At 45.3% G+C, this 20366-nt stretch overlaps 1 protein-coding gene across 1 annotated transcript; it reads left to right on the top strand.

Moving 5' to 3' along the window:
* Nucleotides 1-2023: 2023 nt before the first annotated feature.
* ADRB1 (adrenoceptor beta 1) lies at nt 2024-3899 on the top strand. The gene has a single exon (XM_032879440.1). The coding sequence runs from the start codon at nt 2243-2245 to the stop codon at nt 3785-3787; it is 1545 nt and encodes a 514-aa protein (XP_032735331.1). The 5' UTR covers nt 2024-2242; the 3' UTR covers nt 3788-3899.
* Nucleotides 3900-20366: the final 16467 nt, after the last annotated feature.

Raw genomic sequence — 20366 nt, 5'->3', positions numbered from 1 at the left:
GCCTCCTCCCCACATTCCCTACACCTCACTCCATGGCCCAGCACTCAGAACCCCTTTCCTGGGCCATGTCAAATTCAACTCTTTCCAGCCCCTTGGCTATTTTGAGTCTGCCTCTTGAGGGCGGCAACAGAAGGAAGCCTGAAGGGGAGACAAGTTTGCAGTGACAGGTAATGGAGCCTCTTGGGAGCTTACGCTAAACTCGGGGTGCAGTCCCTGTTCCTCCCCCCCTTTCTAGCCGCCCCCCCTCCTCTCCTTGCTCCCCCTTCTCAGCCTCCCCTAAGTTGGCAGAACTAGGCTGACAAGTCTTGGCGCAGGGGTGAATAAACAAATCACCCACACCCACTCCCACCGGCCTTGTAACACGGATTGATCATCTAGTTTGGGCCTGAAGCAAATTTTATGTTTGGATTTCAGTAAGGGAAGGTGGTTAACACTGCGCAGCTTTATAAACTGAATAAGCCTTGCTTTTAGCTCTTGACTTGGGTAGCTGTGACAACCAGTCTCTCTCCGCAAGGTAAGAATATGGGTTTGGTCCAGATGTCGATGCTCCCCCCAGACCCTATTCTTTTTATTCCGATGCGAGAAAAGCATGTGAGCGGTGCATAACGTTTTCGTGCACCCTTACATGGGTAATTAGAAGCTGTTTACTTCTCCAGGATTCCATTAAATGCTTTTCATTTTCAAGGCTGAGCTGAGGACGTCACCATGGCCCGATTAGAGAGGGGGCTTGCAGTCCCGTGGCTCTTCCCTACATAGAATCCGCCCACAGCCGGGCTAACATCTCGCCAATTTCACACGGATTCATTCGCCAACTCAAAAACCACTGATGGAACTCGAGATGCGATAGGATATTCCTCCTCTTGAGTATTTACATATTTTCTCCTCTCATCCCTCCAAAACTAACCCTAGGGTTTTCCGAATCTGGGAACTTGGGCAAAAGGAGAAAGCAACCGAGCAGCCCCAGGACTCTGGAATGTCAGCTCATTACGTCAATCAAAACTAACAATACCTTTCTGTTTGTATTGACCCAGCTCAAAATATAAAATCATGTGAGTAATAAAACACAGAATACAGGTGCTGTAACTGAATGTGAAAAGTCTGGGACGAAATTAAATGTGTTCTTTGTTCTTGGCGGTGTCATTTGCTCTACGTTAACATTTGTGTTTCCTTAAGCCTCTCTTTAGACTCTCCACACGCGCTGTTGCATCATACTCACAGATTCATTAGCCGGGGCTGAGGAGTGTGTGATTTTCCACCTGGTCCTCAGCGTGAGCTGTCAGATGCACAAACCTTCGCTTCCTTTCCGCGTCTACTGCACCGGAACAACAGAAGCTCCTTGCGAGAGCGCCCAGAGAGCGTTCTGTGACAGCTGAGGGGCTTGCTCCGGCCAGGCGCAGGGCGCTCTGCTGCAAAGTTTCCTCTAAGCACTAACACCCGCCTCCGATCCCCCGAGCTGGCAGGGCGCAGGCTGGCTGGGTCCCCTCTTGACGGGGGAAGGGTTTTACACACACTCTGCAGGGCTGTGAGATCCGAGAAACCACCTCGCCGCCAAACTCCTCCAGCCCCGGCGGACAGACTGCCCAAGCCGCTCCGGGCGCGGGGAGAACGCCGAGGTCCCCTCCCCGCTAAGGGGAGCGCGCGCTCCGCTCCGCAGGGAACCTGGCCCAGGAGGTAGAGGGGACTGAGGGGGGGGGGGGGGGGCCAGGAGGGAGCCCAGCGCGGGAGGCAAAAAGGGCGCGGGAGGGAGCGGACTGCGGGAGAGAGCGGGGGCCACAGGGGCCTGCGGAGACGCGGGTGGCAGCCGGGCGCAGTAGTGGGGTAGGGGACACAGGGCCCTGGAACCGGCGGGCGCTGCAAGGGGCGCGCCTGCAAGAACCGGCGGGCGCGGGGGCGGCGCTCGTGCGGCTATCTGCCCCGGACTCCCCCGAGCAGCTGAACGGCGAGTGGGAGGGGGGCGGGGGTGTGGGGAGCTGGGATTGGGAGGGGGTGTGGGGGGAACTAGATAGGGGCGTGCCTTTGCCCGGATTGGCTGCAGGAGCCTGACGCGAGGTCCCGGGGGTTGGCTCGGGGGAGTGGGAGCGGGGTGGGGTGGGTGCTGGGTGCCGGGGCCGCGGGCTCAGCGCGCTCAGAACCATGCTGAGGTCCCGGCGGCTGTTCCAGCAGCGGCAGCGGCTCCAGCAGCAGCGGCGGCGGCGGCGGCGGCGACAGCGCACGGCTCGGGCGGGGAAGGCGCCCGGCGCCCATGCCTCCGGCCCCGCGCAGCGGCTGCCCTGACCTGGCCGCGACCTCCCTCCGCGTGCCCCGCCGCCCCGGGCCCCTGGGGTGTTCCCCCACCACGGCCCAACCCCGCCACACCCCCCGCCCCCGGCCTCCGCAGCTCGGCATGGGCGCGGGGGCGCTCGCCCTGGGCGCCTCCGAGCCCTGCAACCTGTCGTCGGCCGCGCCGTTCCCCGACGGCGCGGCCACGGCGGCGCGGCTGCTGGTGCCCGCGTCGCCGTCCGCCTCGCCGCTGACCCCGACCAGCGAGGGCCCCGCGCCGCTGTCGCAGCAGTGGACGGCGGGCATAGGCCTGCTGATGGCGCTCATCGTGCTGCTCATCGTGGCGGGCAACGTGCTGGTGATCGTGGCCATCGCCAAGACGCCGCGGCTGCAGACGCTCACCAACCTCTTCATCATGTCCCTGGCCAGCGCCGACCTCGTCATGGGGCTGCTGGTGGTGCCGTTCGGGGCCACCATCGTCATGCGGGGCCGCTGGGAGTACGGCTCCTTCTTCTGCGAGCTCTGGACCTCGGTGGACGTGCTGTGCGTGACGGCCAGCATCGAGACCCTGTGTGTCATCGCCCTGGACCGCTACCTGGCCATCACGTCGCCCTTCCGCTACCAGAGCCTGCTGACCCGCGCGCGGGCGCGGGCCCTCGTGTGCACCGTGTGGGCCATCTCGGCCCTGGTGTCCTTCCTGCCTATTCTCATGCACTGGTGGCGGGCCGAGGGCGACGAGGCGCGCCGCTGCTACAACGACCCCAAGTGCTGCGATTTCGTCACCAACCGGGCCTACGCCATCGCCTCGTCCGTCGTCTCCTTCTACGTGCCCCTGTGCATCATGGCCTTCGTGTACCTGCGGGTGTTCCGCGAGGCCCAAAAGCAGGTGAAGAAGATCGACAGCTGCGAGCGCCGCTTCCTCAGCGGCCCGGCGCGGCCACCCTCGCCCGCGCCCGCGCCGGGCTCCCCGCGCCCCGCCGCCGCCACCACCCCGCTGGCCAACGGGCGCGTCAGCAAGCGGCGGCCGTCGCGCCTCGTGGCCCTGCGCGAGCAGAAGGCGCTCAAGACGCTGGGCATCATCATGGGCGTGTTCACGCTCTGCTGGCTGCCCTTCTTCCTGGCCAACGTGGTCAAGGCCTTCCACCGCGACCTGGTGCCCGACCGCCTCTTCGTCTTCTTCAACTGGCTGGGCTACGCCAACTCGGCCTTCAACCCCATCATCTACTGCCGCAGCCCCGACTTCCGCAAGGCCTTCCAGCGCCTGCTGTGCTGCGCGCGCCGCGCCGCCCGCGGGAGCCACGCGGCCGCCGGAGACCGGCCGCGCGCCTCGGGCTGCCTGCCGCGGGTCCGGCCGCCGCCGTCGCCCGGGGCCGCCTCGGACGACGACGACGACGACGACGTCGGGGCCGCGCCGCCCGCGCGCCTGCTGGAGCCCTGGGCCGGCTGCAACGGCGGGGCGGCGGCGGACAGCGACTCGAGCCTGGACGAGCCGGGCCGCCCCGCGGGCGCCTCGGAATCCAAGGTGTAGCGCCCGGCGCCCGCTGGCGGCCCCCCGCGCGCCCCGGGAGCAAGAACGCCCAGGCGCCCCTGAAGGCTTCCCGGGGGGCGGGGGGGGCGGGAAGCGATCTGTGTTTACTCAAGACCCAGAGCAGGTGAACTCGAAGCCCGCAAACCTCGTCTGATTCATCCAAGGCAAACACAAAAGCCACGGACCGTTGCACAGAAAGGAAAGTTTGGGGAGGGCTGGGAGAGTGGCTTGTGGATTTGTCTTGGGTTCTTTTTTTTCTGTGTGTGCTTCGGCCTTCTTTGGTGTGTGCGTGTGATGCATCTTCAGTTTTTAGGGTGTCCTTTCCCCCCCCCCAGGTGGTTTTTGACACTTGCTTTGAGTACTGGGTAGTGGAAGGGAGAAGCATAAAAGGCTATCAACTTGGCCTCCATCCCGCTGCAGGGAACAGGAGCGGCCCACGGGAGAGAGAAGGGGGAATGACAGTTGTCAGGACATGTTCCCTTTGCTTTCCAGAGAAATTTCATTTGACTTCCTGAGTGATGATTTTTCCTGTCCTTAAAGCAAAGGGAAAGACTGGATGCAAAAATCACGTTTCAAGAAATTTTAAGCTATTCTTGGAACAAGCCTCACCTTGCTTTCTTTTTGTAGGGCAAACCTGCTGTCCCCAACGCGCCTCGGTGGTCGGGCTGAGGGGTTTCTACCTCACACTGTGCACATTGCACAGCAAGATAGAAAGACTTGTTTATATTAAACAGCTTATTTATGTATCAATATTAGTTGAGAGGACCAGGCGCTGAGCCTCTGTGACATGTGACCCTGTCCATTGAAGACAGGACAGAAGAAGAAGAAAAAAAAAAAAAAAAAAGAAAACCCAAGAGGAAACAGTTCAGATTACTGCACACATGGGTAAAAAAACAAAACACAAAACAAGGAGTGGTTCCAAATACCATTTTTGCACAGTGTTAGGAATTATAAAGTCCACACAAGATATTACTTGCACAAAAAGAAATTAAATATTTTTTAACTGGGGCAGGGGGCAGATCTTACAAAACAAAAATAAAATTCGAACTCGACTTCTGTTGTCCGGTATGTTATTGAGCTAATGATTTATTGGAAAAGTACATTTTTATACTCTTTTATCATGGTACTGTAACTGTATCCATATTACAAATATAATTATCTTAAGGATTTCTATTATTTTTTTATGTCCAAGTGCCCACGTGAATCTGCTGGTAAAGTTTAGCACTTGTGTGTAAATGGTATTTTCTCTGTGTGTTTTACCAAGTATTTATACTTTGGTGCGACTAACTACTGTGTGAGGGATTGGTCCATGTGCAATAAATACCAATGAAGCCCAATCAATGTTCTGTACCGTGTGTCTGTGAGGGGTCAGTGATAATGGAAGAGACAGTTTGTTTTGTTCAGAATATAGGCTGGGTTTCCCATAGAGCTCTTTTAATAGCTTTTCATGACTCAGTAACATAGCAAAATGCCTCTAGACCAAATAAGGCATGCACCTACTGAGAGCTGCAGACTTGCCCTAAATTTTCACAGCCGGATTCAAGGTATTCTAGACTACTTATAGATGTTTTCAAGATCCCATCTGCTGCACTTGACTTAAGAAGTAATATGTGGGATTGTGTATCTTTAAAAAAAAAAAAAAAAGGCGATAGAGCCAGGTAAATCAATTGCAACTTTGCACAGAAACGCAGGGGGAAAAACTAACTCCTTGAATAATGAGTTGCCTGCCTGGAAAAGAGGTAAGTGGCTTCCACAGCTTGTTTTTGTTTTCCAGTAGAAAATCCCAGCCTACAGATGACGATCAGTGTGTGCAGATTCCTTCAGTGGCCATTTAGAATGAAAAGTGCTTGTATGCTTACACAAAAAATGTATGAAAACAGCTTTTTAAGCCAACATTTGTTTTTCTCTTACATAATTATCTAGACCATTTTTCCAGAATCTGGGGGTGGGCAGGTCACAGGGAAAGGCAGATGTGAAAAAGTTTGACACCACCCACCCACCCAGCAAAACTGTGACTCCAAATGGATGGGCTACTTTTCGTAAAATTGATTTCTAAAGAAAGGATAGTGCAATTCCATCCTGGGATTAATTCTGCATTCTCCAGTATAAGTTTAAGTCTTTATCTGTTTATTTTTAACCAAGCATTATATTTCATGATTGTACAGCAAAGAAACCAAAGTGAGGATTATAAAGTTTTGACTCCCTACTGAGCTTTAGCATGAAAAAACGAATCTCTGCTAAAGAAAGTGAAGACTGAATAGCCTCTTTTTTTTTTCTTTTTGGCAATAGAATATTCTAAAGACCAGGAGACAGTCTTTTGAGAAAGGTTAATGATATAGATGTTTTAGAGACCAACAGAAGGTTGTATGAACAAAAGTGGCTATGAAGTTTAACCCCCTTCTCCAGGAAAAAGAAAGAGAGGGAGAGGAAGGGAAAGAGAAAAAGGGAAAAAGGGAGAGGAAAGGAAAGAAAGAAAGGAGGTGGGAGGGGGAAGATGGCAAAACTTACTTAAAAATACAAAGGAAAAAGAAACTTAGTTTGGAGAATATAAAATCTATCTCAGGATGAAATCGCACTTGTTCCCCAAGAAATAAATAGAACCCACTTCTATCCTCACTTACCCCATGAGTATATACGATGCATTCTGTTAGAGGTTTTGTTGTTCTTCATTTTAGTTTATACTAAAAAATTAACAGACAACACCTACAGTGTCATCTGAAGAACCCTCAAGTGCCAAGGTAATGAAATGCTTCCCTCTCCTGACTTCCTCGTTACTTTGTTTAAATAAGTCCTTGCATCTAAATAAAAAGACATCTTCCCAGCCCCATCTCCCAGGCCCATCAAACCTCCGGTCTTAAAATCATGACACTCTTTTAAACTTTAGTAAACAAATATATATAATTTAACTACTTGGTCGAAACTCTTTAGTGAATTACAAGAACCAACTATAATCTTGGAACCAGTTGGTATGTATTTGTAGGAAATAGAAAAAGATTTTTCTAGAGTCCCTTGGTACTCTGATCATTATAAGGATTCCGAAACAGATCAGTGGGTGACTTCCGACTCTCCGTGATAACTACTTTTTGTTATTTTTGAAGAAGACAGACATTGATTTATAACAGAAATGCAGGAAACTGGGCTGTCAATCCCAACCGCTGTGGCAATGGGAGGAGAGAACTGTCAATCCTGTTTAATCTGGTGAAATGATACATTCCAGCAACGACAAAGGACAGCAAAGAATATGCAGAAAATCAACCTTACGCCGTAGGTTTGTGTGCAACAAATTCCAAAGGCATAAACCTTAAAATTAACACAGTGACCTTCAATGTGATCAAGATTCATTGATTCGCTACAGTGGAAATTATGTTGAGATTGTGCAAAGTTCTCTAGTGCGTAACAAGATATCCCAGCATCTATAAATGCTCCCTCCAGCGCAGAAACGTGTAATTGGTATAGAATATAGCTGAATCCCTTGGTGAACTTGCCTAGATAAAACTTTGCAAATGGAGTTTATTTTTTCAGTCCATGCTTTCTTTGGAACTGGAATTATTAATAACTTCTTTTTTGGGAATTACTAATAACTTCTAAGTGGCTATTGTGAAGCCTTTCCTTGGGAAGCACATTTTCCTAGCTTCTCTTAATTTGCATTTTGAACATGCTAACTTCCTCTGGCAATGTGTAAAATTGCCAGACGGAAATTCTGCACCCACAGTATCAGGATGATATAACCATTTAAGTTTTTAGCAAGAGCTTCTAAGCAAGGGTCTAAAGGAAAATTATTAAGTTTTGCTGCCATATGTGAAAAGCTTTAAAAGAAGTTTTTTTAACAAAGTTGGACCCATTAGTTCCTTTGAAAGAAAAACATAAAAAAAAAAAACCTTAGCAGTAATTCAAATTAAGCACATTGGCACAGATAATTTAGTTTTATTTTGTATGTTTCTGGCATATTGTGCTGAGAAATACTAATTCTTTTGAATCCCTGCCAATTTCCTACTAATCAAAATGGAGAAGATATGCACTGTTTGGATTATACCTAAAAATAGTTGTGCTACAGTCACATCAGCAAATGGAATTAAATTAATTTCTCTTATTTAGATTTCCAACAAAATCTTGCTCCGGAATCTCAGAATTTGTAATTCAGTGTGTCCCAAACTTCACTGCTACATTGCAAGGATTTTAAGCAAACTCCACTAGACTTCTTTCTGAGAAATACACCTCTCCTGAAATTTCCACTTTCACCTTGCTTTCATTTAGAGAGTCTCTATTAAATAGCCCTTAGGATGTAAACAAAGAGGTGACAATACTATAAATAGATACTTTGTGGATTAACTTACCTTCAGCAGAGTCTTTTTACCCTTTTGTGGGAGGAGAAAGAGAAGAGTTTCTGAATCAAAAAAAATTGGTCATTTGATGGAGGAGCAAATAGGCTTCCAACTCCAATTGCTCTAAAGACAGACTGGAGAAGCAGCAGCCCCAAGGAAAAGTTTACCCAATCACGTCATAGTTAGAGCATGATGTTTACAGTAATGCCAGCGGAGCCCAAGACAGCATTGGAAATAACCGTCTACACCCTATACACCTTTGCCTTCACTTGCATGTCCTGCAAAGATCTCTCTGAACATCCATCGACTTTCTGTACCTGAGGCCAGTTCTCATCTGGGACCCAGCACACTCACTAGTCCTTCTCTTGAGCAGTTCTTCAGTTCTTCTCGAATGAACCTGAAATATCTAGAACATCTAGTTCTAGATAAATTGTCTTCATGGAAGCATTCATTTCTCATGAACAGTTTCTTACAGCTCTGATTTTCAATATATCTCAATACATTGATTACAATTCTTTCTTCTCTCTCCACATTCCCTTGCTCATAGCTGTTAATTAGTATTAGCAAGATCATGCTATAATTTTCTTCCAATATATGCCACAAAACTTACCTATGATGCATTTTGAATGTCTTAAGTTTGGATTTCTTCCTGAGAATTTCAGTATTGCTCATAATTATGAGTGGGGAAAAAACATTTTAACTATTGTTTGTACATTTCCTATAAAAGGTCTTCACATTGAGTATAAGGTATGGGGCTTTCTTGGGCTTTTTCTGTTTTTCTTTATTTTTCACTTTTTCTTTTTAAGATTTTATTTATTTATTTGACAGAGAGAGACACAGTGAGAGAGGGAACCCAAGCAGGGGGAGTGGGAGAGGAAGAAGCAACCCTCCTATCCAGCAGGGAGCCCAATGTGGGGCTTGATCCCGGAATCCTGGGATCATGACCTGAGCCAAAGGCAGACGCTTAACAACTAAACCACCCAGGCGCCCCTATTTTTCAGTTTCTAACCATAGGACCTTGTTAGTCTTTTAGTATCCTGACTACAAAGGATAACATTAGCTCTTCCACCTTCAACTATGTGTAAATCAGTTTTCCTAGTCCTAATTAGGCTAGCATTAGTAAATTTCTATTCTTGGAGAGCAAAAACTTGTTCAAATAGATGGCCCAAAGATTTTGGCTGCTCTGGCTGGCCACTGTAGCCAATGACCTTGGGAAAGTGGGTTGGTTTTCCTGCCACTCAAGTTCACTTCCCACAAATCCAGATCAGTAGCCTTTGTTTGTGAAACCCTTTGAGATAGGAGTTTATTGCTTTGCAAAGTCTATCATTTCAAATACTTCCTCTTAACTTTCTTTTCCCTTTCCTTGCAACTCCACCCACAAAAATCCCTAGTTGTTGTTGGTTTTTTTTTTCTTTTTAAGTGAAAGTAACGGCTAAGAAGAGCAAAATGAATATACAGTACCCCATGCATCCAAACGGTCCTTCCCTTTTTATCACATTTAAAGTTCTACAGAAACCCAGAAACAGCAGCTGAATAAAATAACCTCCCCAAACACTAGCTTAAAAAAACCTGTTTGCCATGTGCAAAGCAAAAATGGTTGTTTAATGATTTTTCACTCACAGCCACTTTGAGAAAAAAGTAAGTCAATTTGAACAGTTGTTCACCTCTACAATTTTGTATTGTATTGAGTTGTAAATGCTAAAAGTAACTCTGGATTGTTCTCTTTTTCTGGGCATAGCAATGCAGAGATGAAAAGTGCTGAGAGTCAGGGGAGTTTGTCTTTTTGTTTACCTCTTTTGTGGCTCACAGAATATTGGGTTTCTTTGTTCCCAACTTCGTAAACAGTGACAGACCTACGGGAACTTTACGGACTTAACATATCTGTTACATTAACTGGAGGAATTCACCTGCAATCTTGATGTCCTTATTAAAAAACACTTTTAAAGAGTAAACATTAATAGATGTTCCAATGACATTTTCTGCACTCCAGGGATTTTTCTAAAGCCATTAAAGGTAACATTTTAGTAAGACAGTCCTCTTACAGAATTCCTTGTGCTTAAATGATTCTGTGATCAACCCTGAAATAATTTTTTTTCTTAAAATAGGCATACTTAAGTAAAACTGAGTCACTAAGAAAAATTCCAGACTCTCTAATGTGGGAAGGGCTTTGATATATCTAGTAAACAATACCGCTACACCTCGATCAAAGAGCAGACCACTGAAATTGATGGAATTCAGCTTAAGATTTAAAGATTCGCCCTACCATTTTATAGCCTGTCCTATTAGCAAATATTTCCTTTGTAGCTAACACAAATCCCTCTTGCTGTGTTGACTCATGACCTATCCCCATAGAATTTCACAAAGGATGACTGATGGATCCACTATTTTCTGTATAAAAAGCTTTCTGATGATAAATATGAAAAATAGTGACCCTCTTCCTCAGCTTTCTATGCACTATTTCCATGCACTCTTACAAACTTCAAATTCTTTCATTCTTCCTGTTGTTCAAATGGGACTCATCTCAGCTACAGGGATTCCTCCTCGCTTGAGGCTAGAATGAAATACAGCACAGTAAAGTGTTATGTGTGGCTCCTGGCTGGGGACATCAATGTATTGTGTTTCCTAGAATCATACTGCTAATTTTTTTTTTCAGTGTCACCAGAGCCACAAAATTCTGAAGATCTGAAAAAATTCTGTGCAAAACGACAAAGTGTAGAAGGAAAATCAGTAAGTCCTTACAGTCCATGCATAAAGCATCCTTGTGAACACAGGACAAAACAGGCAATATAAATTTTTCTCCAAACAGGCAATCGGGAAAACTCCCTCCCCAAAGGGCAAATGTTTACAGCTCTCTTGGAATCTTTTGAGTAGGAATATACCAAAATGGCTAAATAAGTTTCTTCACATTAGTTGTACTCAGGAGACACCAGAGCTATTGAGAGGATTTCTGTCATTAGTTTTCCAGATGTGAGATGCGAATCAGACCCTCTCGACTGTTCTTAAAAGATTGAGGGTGGGGCGCTTGGGGGACTCAAATGATTTGAGCATCTGCCTTTGGCTCAGGTCACGATCTCCAGGTCCTGGGATCAAGCCCCACGTTGGGCTCCCGGTGCGGCAGGGAGTCTGCTTCTCTCTCTCCCTCTGCCTCTCCCCCTGCTGGGCTGTCTCTGTCTCTGTCTCTCTCTCAAATGAATAAATAAAATCTTAAAAAAAAAAAAAAAGATTAAGGGTACTATGCACTGAGTAAGTGTGCTGTATGGGAAGCAAGCAGCCTAAGACTCTGAGCCTGTCCCCAAGGCACTCACTCTGGCTGGGGGGATTGGACCTCCACGTGTGGCAAATGACAAAGGCCCTTGAGGCAGGTGTAGTTGAGTGCCGGTCACATGGGCCGAGAGTCAAGGCTCTAAACCAGCACTATCCAACAGAAGTACGATGCAAGCTCTATATTTAAGTTTATGTCTTCTAGTAGCCACATTTTTCTATTTTTAAAAAAGATTTTATTTATGTATTTATTTATTTATTTGAGAGAGTGTGCACGTGCACACGTGAGCATGGGAGGAACAGAGGGAAAGTGTTATGTGTGGTTGATTCTGTGATCAACCCTGAAATAGTTTTTTTTCTTAGAGAGAGAAGCACTGTGCACCGCAAGATCTGACATGACCCTCTATTTCCTTTGTACATTCGGATTTTTCCTACAGACATAAAGAATAATTTTGCTAAGAAAGGTGCAAACCTCCAGCTGATGTGCCTATGAAGCCAACTCTGCCAGGCATCACAGGAAACAACGGGGTTCCTCCCCAGTACTTCCAAGAAATGACTTTATTTCTAGAAATGGCACACAGATTGTTGGAATGATGGACCTTGACAGCGTAAATTAAATGAGCATGAGGGTGGTGTACTGTATATTACTATTCTTTAAAAACAGGCATTTCACTACAACTGTTGACTCGGAATGATGGGGTCTAGACTCTAGGTTCAGTTGTCAACGTGTAAAATTGTTGATTTACTTGTCGTGTATTGTATTCTATCCGAAATGGGATTTTCTCCTTTCTAACTGAGAGGTCTATAACCCTTTTTCTTGCTGGACTTCAAGAGAAAAAGCCCCTCTCCCTAGCCTCTGGGGTCTCCCTGGACCCCAGCAGTCAACAGAGCTAAGAGAACCAATCAGATGCCACTTCACAGACACACAGATTTGTTTTAATTTTACATTCGCATATCTATCCTGTAAGAAATCACCTTCTATCCATAAAAAAGGATATTTGGAGCAAACAAACAGAATGGCCCTCTCCAAGTCTGCATCTCCCACTCAGGGCTTTTCCACTTAAAAGGGATTCACAATCACTGTCTTCCCATCTTAACACAAGAAATAGAGCTCCTGTCAAACCTTTAGCTATTTAAGGGAAATTATATGGATTCTTGCCTTTTGACAAAGCATTGGGACTTTATGTATATATGTACTGAACATTGTGGAGTTCATTTAAATAGCATTGTATTTGCATTACCATACCAGGATGATTATTTGTGTGAAACTCAGTGCTGAGGTTTGGACTGGGGAAGACTGGGGAGGTGGACAGCAATGCAGAGAGGACCATAAGGAGACCCCCACGAAAGGCATAGCCTTCAGGCATTTACAGACCCTTGGCCTAAACACTCCAAAACTTACTTGGTAAGAATGCATTTCTCTAGATCAGCCCCTGGGATGGATATATAAAATCAGAAAGCCAGTTTAATAATTTACAATGCAACTGTCACAAGGCCTCCTACACCTCCCTGAGTATGATGAGATCTTTTCTCATTATGCCCAGGAAAGACAATTATAATCAAAAGGTTGCTTAGTGAGCATAGGGTCAGAACAAGGGAAGCTGGTTGCAAAACTTACTGTTAAGGCCATTAGGCTAAAATTTACCAATGCACCCATTTCTATGGTGGGCTGGAATATTGGAAATCTGCTGACTTTAAGATCTACTCTTGTTTCTTTCCTCCGCTGGGCTTGCATGGGCACCTGCCTACATGTGACTCTGTCTCACCTTTTACTATCACCAAGGTCCCCACCTTCCAACTGATACATTCTTCCTTCATAGAAGTTAAGATACTTAAGCAAGTCACTGTCAAGTCTTACTGATCTGCCTGTCTTTTTACAAAGACAGTCTATCTCTACTCTCACCCATTATTCCTGAATCCGGGGAAGGTGCGAGTGGGGAGGACATTTTGCTGGCTCCCCTATAGCACTGAGATGAAGGCATATTCCTCACTAGAAAAGCTCTTGTTTCTGTTTCTCCATTATGAGAACCCAGGTGTTTGATTCTACTAGTCTTGCGAACAGAAATAGCATTGTTTCCATTTCATTCAATGATACAGAGATATAGATAGATACTTATCTATGTATCTTCCTCTAAATAGAGAGATTAGGCAAAATATATGGGATAAGTCCACAAACACTTACTGGAGGCACCGTGGGGCCCGAGGTGCTTTGCAACTCTTGAGCATTTTTTGAGTTTTAGGAAGGGAGTACGGTGCGTATGCATACACTGTATATTACACAATACCCTAAACAGGGTCCAGGTCAGAATTTATAAATCAAACATTAATGTTTCTGCAGTGAAATGTTTGATCATTCATACTAAGTGGGCAAATAATGACTATAAATAGCCTCTCGCCTAGTTCAGGTCAGGTTTTGCTGCCAAAGGAGTCCAAGTCAGGTCACATTTACTCTCAAATGATTTATGGAAAAACTCTATCCTCAGAGCTTTCTGGATCACGGAATTGAGAATGAGAAACTATGGACCTGTAATATGGAATGTTCCCTTGTAAAATGGCATCTAATTTTCAGGGAAGGCAGTGAAACATATTGAAACCTACTAAATATGCCAAATTGATTAATTTATGAGTAAGAGTATTTAATACATACTCGCAAAAGGGGTAAGAAACACAGTTATTGAGACAGTGGCAATTTCGGGGAGATTTTAAATATTTTAATTATTTATTTATTCATTCATTCATTTTAGAGAGCTAGCACATGTGGGCCCACAAGTGGGAGGGGGAGAGACAAGCTGACCCCCTACTGAGAGCAGAGCCTGACTCAGGGCTCCACGACAGGACTCTGAGATCCTGACCTGAGCTGAATTCAAGAGTCCGGACTCCTGCAGAGAGATTTTAAATAACTAAGGCTGCATCCTATTAGCAGACATTAGGAATGGTCAAGGGCAGGGGCACCTGGCCGGCTTAGTCAGGAGGGCATGTGACTTTTGATCTCAAGATCACGAGTTTGGCCCCACATTCGGCATGGAAACTACTTAAAAAAAAAAAAAATGGCCAAAGGCATGATGGTGATTGATGGGCAGTTTCTTGGCAGCTACTGGCAAATTTTTTTGGAAATAATAACAATATATATTTAGCCAATCTTCTGCTTGTCTGCTTATCTACATGTCTACATCTACCTGCTAAGAACGTGTTCTTGATCGGGCGCCTGGGTGGCTCAGTGGGTTGAGCCTCTGCCTTCAGCTCAGGTCATGATCCCAGGGTCCTGGGATTGAGCCCCACATCGGGCTCTCTGCTCAGCAAGGAGCCTGCTTTCCCCCCCACCACTCTGCCTGCCTCTCTGCCTATTTGTGATCTCTGCCTGTCAAATAAATAAATAAAATCTTTAAAAAAAAAAAAAAAGAAAGTGTTCTTGATGAATACACAGCTGATTCCAAGGAATCTCAGAATTGAAAGAGACCTTTAAAATTACAGTAGTCCAACTACCTGTTAGAACAAAGAAGCTTCTTATCCTTGAGCCCCTCTGAGATTATAAAAGAGAAAAGAAAAAAAAAAGTTGTGATTTTTACCCAGAAAGATGCACATACATAAAAAGTGAAAAATGTCACAGTCATTGTCAAGGTGTCTCCTGACCCCTGGTTAAGCCTTTCTGCCTTAGATGCAAACCATATTTAAAAAGAAAGCTAATGTTTTATCATTTCACAGCAATCAGTACCCTGGAGGGCTTCGTTCCCTCATAAACTGACTGTGGTCATATGTTTTGGTGGCTTCTGTGACATCTATCTCAACTTATGACTCTCAATACAATATTTATAAAATCTTTTGAACTCATTGTGACCCTTTATCTTAAATGTTGAAAAAACATAATGGCATTTTTAGCTTTCCTTTGTGTATTTTTACATCCTTATCACCCATAATTCAGAGGGGAGAAAAACAGAAAAAGAGGTCCTCTACGGAAAGACATAAAATTTTCTACTAGTCCATGCATCAAGCATCAATTTTCAATGTGACATTAACTGGGAAAGGAAATGATGAAGTAAATTTTCTAAGTGTTGCGCTGTCCCTGGAGAAAAGATTTATATTAGTCTCTGGCTTCAAATCATGATTTAGATTTGTCAGTAGCAGTCACGCCATTTCTCCTTTCTGATGTTTTTAGGAGTCTGATAGAAGAGGACTCGGGGTGTGCTGCCATATACACTTCCTTCCACACATTTATCTGAATGGTTCACGAAAAACATCCTTTTCAATCTAAGGGTCTCAAAGAGCCTCGCTCCCCAACACCAGCATCTTGGCACACCTGTAGAAGGCACGCGTGAACTAGCCTCGCGATCCCATTGCAAAGGCTGACTTCCTTTTGCATGGGAAGTTAAGCGAGCAATGGTTCCTGCCAGGTGTGCGCCGGAAAACTTCCCTGCAGCCTCTCTCCATTTAGTCTGGTGAAATTAAATATGAACTGTCCTAAGGGCAAGCTGGATCCCAGCTGAAATCTCATCCTGTTGCTAGGCTCCGTCAACACACTGTCTTCATGAGCATGCAAAGACGAGGCAGGGAAAAGACCAGGTAGGTCAACAAAGGCACCACAAGGCCAGGTGACTGGTTCCTCACCCTTCCTGCACGTATTCTCCTTATCAGGCTTGGCCCTGAGCTTGGGGAGAATGATGGAGAGCTCTCCTTAGGTCAAGTGGCCACGGGATGTGAAGCATTTTCCTTCACATCGCTAACCTCGAGGACCACTTCTCCACTCCCAGCAGGGCAAAAACTCTCAATCAAAATTAATGTCACTGTTCCTTTGCTGCTCTTCCATGTCAAAAATATGCCATGGCTGTTAAAATACACGAAACATGATAGGAGCTCGAAAACATGATGCTAAGTGAACAAAAACAGACACAAAAGCCACATATTGCTTGATTCCATTCATACGAAATATCCAGAGTAGGTAAATCCACAGAGACAGAATAGAGGTATTAGCTGTCAGAGGCTGGGAGGAGGGGGGAATGGAGGACCCTTCATGGGTAGGGGGTCTCCTTTTAGGGTGATGAAACTATTCTGACGCTGGAGAACAGTGATGGTTGCACAACCTTTTTCCTCTAAATTTATTTAATTTCTCTCAGCAGTGATTTGTAATATTTTTAAAGATTTATTGATTAACTTGAGAAAGAGAGAGCAGGGGAGGGAGGAGCAAAGGAAGGAGAATCCCAAGCAGACTCCCCACTGAGAGCCACGGTGGATCTCTTGACCCTGAGATCATGACCTGAACCTGAACCAAGAGTTGGGCACTCAACTGACTGAGCCATCCCAGAGTCCCTTGTTTTGTAATTTTTTTTAAGTCATCTCTACCACCAACATGGAGCTCAGACTCACAACCCTGAGATCAGGAGTTACACACTCTACCAACTGAGCCAGCCAGACATCCCCCGTACACAGCCTTTTTAATTGTATTACATACCACTGAATTGAGCACCTGAGAATGGCTAAAATGGTGAATGTAAGGTTATGTGTCTTTTACCACAGTAAAAATTCAATGGGGTCCTTTTCTACTAGGTTCGTAATTTATTTAAATAGACAAAACCATGTAAAACAAACATTGGGGGAAATAGTCCAACAAAAGAGAATGAGAAGGGAAGGAAATTTATTCTGGCTTTAAAAATAGTTAAATTTATTTTTATCAAAGTTGAGAGCAAGTAACGAAGAATCTTAATCTTCACGAGCCAATGTGATTCCCTCATTTCACAGATAAGGAAGTTGAGGCTTCCATGGTAACCTGGCCTTGGAAAGTGGACATCAAGATTTGAATATGATTCTGTAGATGTATTAGCTGTGTGACTTAAATGCAGTTACTTAGTGTCTCTGAACCTCAGGCTCCACATCCATAAAATGAGATGGAAAGTACTTGGTACTGTACTTCCCTGAAAGTCCCCAGAGCATTTCTTGACACAGCAAAGCCACATTTATTAGAATGTACTGCGGTCAGGGAGAACACCATCTTGACAAATCTTAGTAGCGTCTGAAAAGGGCAAGTGAAGATGGATATTTATAGGGTTTTAGGATCTGGTTCCAGTGATCTACAGCAGCTCTTTGAAGGTGGGGCTGACTGAGCTGGGCAGAGTTACAGTACTGTGTGTACGGTTGATGGGCACAGCAGAGCAAGGGGACTGAAACAAGTCTTAACAAGTAAACTGCTGTTTGAATAGCAAGCTATTTGCCTGTTGCCTCTGGTAAATTGATCTGCAGGATTTCCTGAAGCAAACCGTGCAGTTATTTATTGGTTTACAATCTTACCATTCCTGACGGAAGGCTTCCTGGAACAAACAGCTAAGTCACGTGGACATGCCTGGTCTCAGGTCCAGGTTCTAAGAGTTTTGTTATGTTTGATGTCAGAGTCCTAGTTCTCGAAGCTACGATGGTCATTTGTCAAGCATAAGCCCACCCAGTGTCTTTATTTTCTCCCAGATGCTCACCACCATTCCCACTAAAAGCTCAGTTCTAGATAGTGAATCTCAGCCAGAATCAGAACCAACCAAGTCTTCCACATTGCATTCCAGACTCCTTCCTGCCAGCCATGACTGGACAGGGTACCACTCGTCCTAATTAATCCAGTCCCAGCAAAACTCCCAAATCTTTTCACCACTCAGAACGAAGCAGCAGCAGAGTGGAGTGGTTACCAGGGCAAGAGACCGAGGTCCTAAGTTTGCTGTCACTTGATCTGTGACGGGAGGCCAGTGATTGACCTCTTCAAACTTCGCTTCCTCATCTGTTAAATGAGGATGACCACACTTGGCACTCAATACATATCAGCCCATTTTAAAAATGAAGTAAATCCATAGCCCCAGATTCCAATTCAATTTTGTTTCTAGTGTTGAACAAAGATGAAGTTCCTTTGTTTTGTTTTCACTCACCCCTTATCTTCTGGGAGGACCTGGGAGTGGTTCTCAGGATGCTGAGAGAGCCTTTCCTGTGGACCTGCTCAGAGGAAAAACATGGACTCTCCAGGGACAGACTGGTCCCGCGGGACCCACAAACAGATTTGGGGGCTAAAAGACAGATTTTTAGATTTTTCAGGCAACCCAGAGTTCAGTTTGATGACCTGAACTTAGTCAAGCCTAAATTCTCTTTTTTACTACTTGTTTCTTCTCCCTTCTAAGGTGATTTCCATTACCTCTCCTGGGCAGAGTTGTTGACATTTTTAATGGCTCCATTTCAACCTGATTTATTGCCTAGGGGTCAAGTACAACTGTTTTTGTTTCAGTATTAATTTATATAAACTAGCAGTTTGTCGGACCTGTGGAATTACCCACATTCATATGTCAGGCTAAATCTTAACATGAGAGTATTATGAATGAGTCCTATTCCAGGCACTTCCAATGGAGGCATCAGGAAAAAAGGCCCCTGAACCAGGGATTGGGACTGGCATGGCATCTAGTGGGCACCCCCCACCCCAGTGAGTATCTTAGCCACAATAATGAATTTGTAAAAAGACTGCTGGTTGAACAGGTAACAGTGAACCTATCTTAGCTCTGATTAATTGTAACTACCTTACATTTAACCATGGATATGTTCCTGAAAGTTCAAGTTCTCCTTGAAGGAAAACTCAATAATTTTTTAAGGGTTTTAAAAGAGTTAATTACATTAGCTTATATTTTTCTATCCAGAAATATGAGCTCCAACTAGAAGATGGGTACTACTGTAGGTAATAAAAACACACAGTTGCCAATCCTGGCCCCTGGTGGAGGAAATGGACAATGTTAGTCTCCAACTGAATTATGCAGGGTTTACCATGAGACCCCCCTCCTCCCCAAGAGGAAATAGATCCCCAAATGGGCAGAAACAGTCAAAGAAACCATCGCCACAAGGTTTTAAGTTAGCTGGAACTTGGCTGATAAGTGGATTTTGCCAAGATGGAAAGGACATCCCAAGCAGCAGAGAGAACTTTCCAAAGGCATGGAGGCAAGGAAGAATAAGCTGGAGTCCAGAGATGGCAGGAACCTTTCCATGGCTGGGGCATAAGGCCACCAAGGCTAGCGCACGCGAGAGGATCCACGGTACACAGGCAGAGGCTAGACTGGGAAGGAGTCAATACATCTTACCAAGAATTCTGAACTTCATTCTGAAGAGTAGAGAGAGTCACTGAAGGTTTCAAGTAAAAGAACAACTCAGACTTGAGTTCTATTACATGCAGTCCACCAGAACACAGAAGACTGGACTGGTGGAGAAAGAACTAGAGAAAGGGACATGAGTTCAGTGAGTGTCAGTAATGAGACAAGGCCATAACTGCAGAAAGGAAGAAAAGCCTATTTCCAGGCTTTCTGGACGGGGGGATGTTCGGGTAAACAGAGTTAGATGTGAGGTTTGAGGTTCTTGAATTTGATGTGGACACCCAGGGAGAGATAGCCACCAAGCAGTTAAGAGAACAGACTCATGGCTCAGCACTGGGTCAGACAGAGAGATGTGGGGATTATTGACTCGCCTCCAAGGAGGTGTTAAAAGTGAAAACACTCTCATAGCACCAACAAAAACACAACAAAACAAGCAAGAGAATCATGATGGGGAGGAGACAAATGTTGGGGAAGGAAACAGTCGTTTCTGGTTTCCTTAGATTGTTTTCCAAATGACAATATTTCTTATATCGTGACCGATAAATGTTTCTTCTTTATAGCCAATGTAGGCATTATATAAGAGCAGGTAGAAAAATATAGGTTCCAGGATTATTAAATATAATGTAAGTATGCACGTGATGTGTGTATCTATGGACATGTCCATGCATGTGTGTGTGTGTGTGTGTGTATCTCCTTTCTACATGTGTATATACATGTATATATCCTTCCTCATTCTAGAAAAAGCTGGTGCATCAGCTCTGAACCAGGTGAGCTGCCCAAGAAGAACAAGGAAAAGGTTATATTCTCTTCCTTATAGTTTGTTTATTGTCTAATTTATGGAGGACTTTCCCCTACATCATTAAAAGAATGTGTTTGGCACCAAGGACTTGGTATCAGGCAGACAAC

This window comes from Lontra canadensis, unplaced genomic scaffold, assembly GCF_010015895.1.
Source record: "Lontra canadensis isolate GAN:19392208 unplaced genomic scaffold, GSC_riverotter_1.0 scaffold3, whole genome shotgun sequence".
In the NCBI taxonomy this organism is placed as follows: Eukaryota; Metazoa; Chordata; class Mammalia; order Carnivora; family Mustelidae; genus Lontra; species Lontra canadensis.
This window is presented reverse-complemented; position numbering and strand designations above follow the sequence as displayed.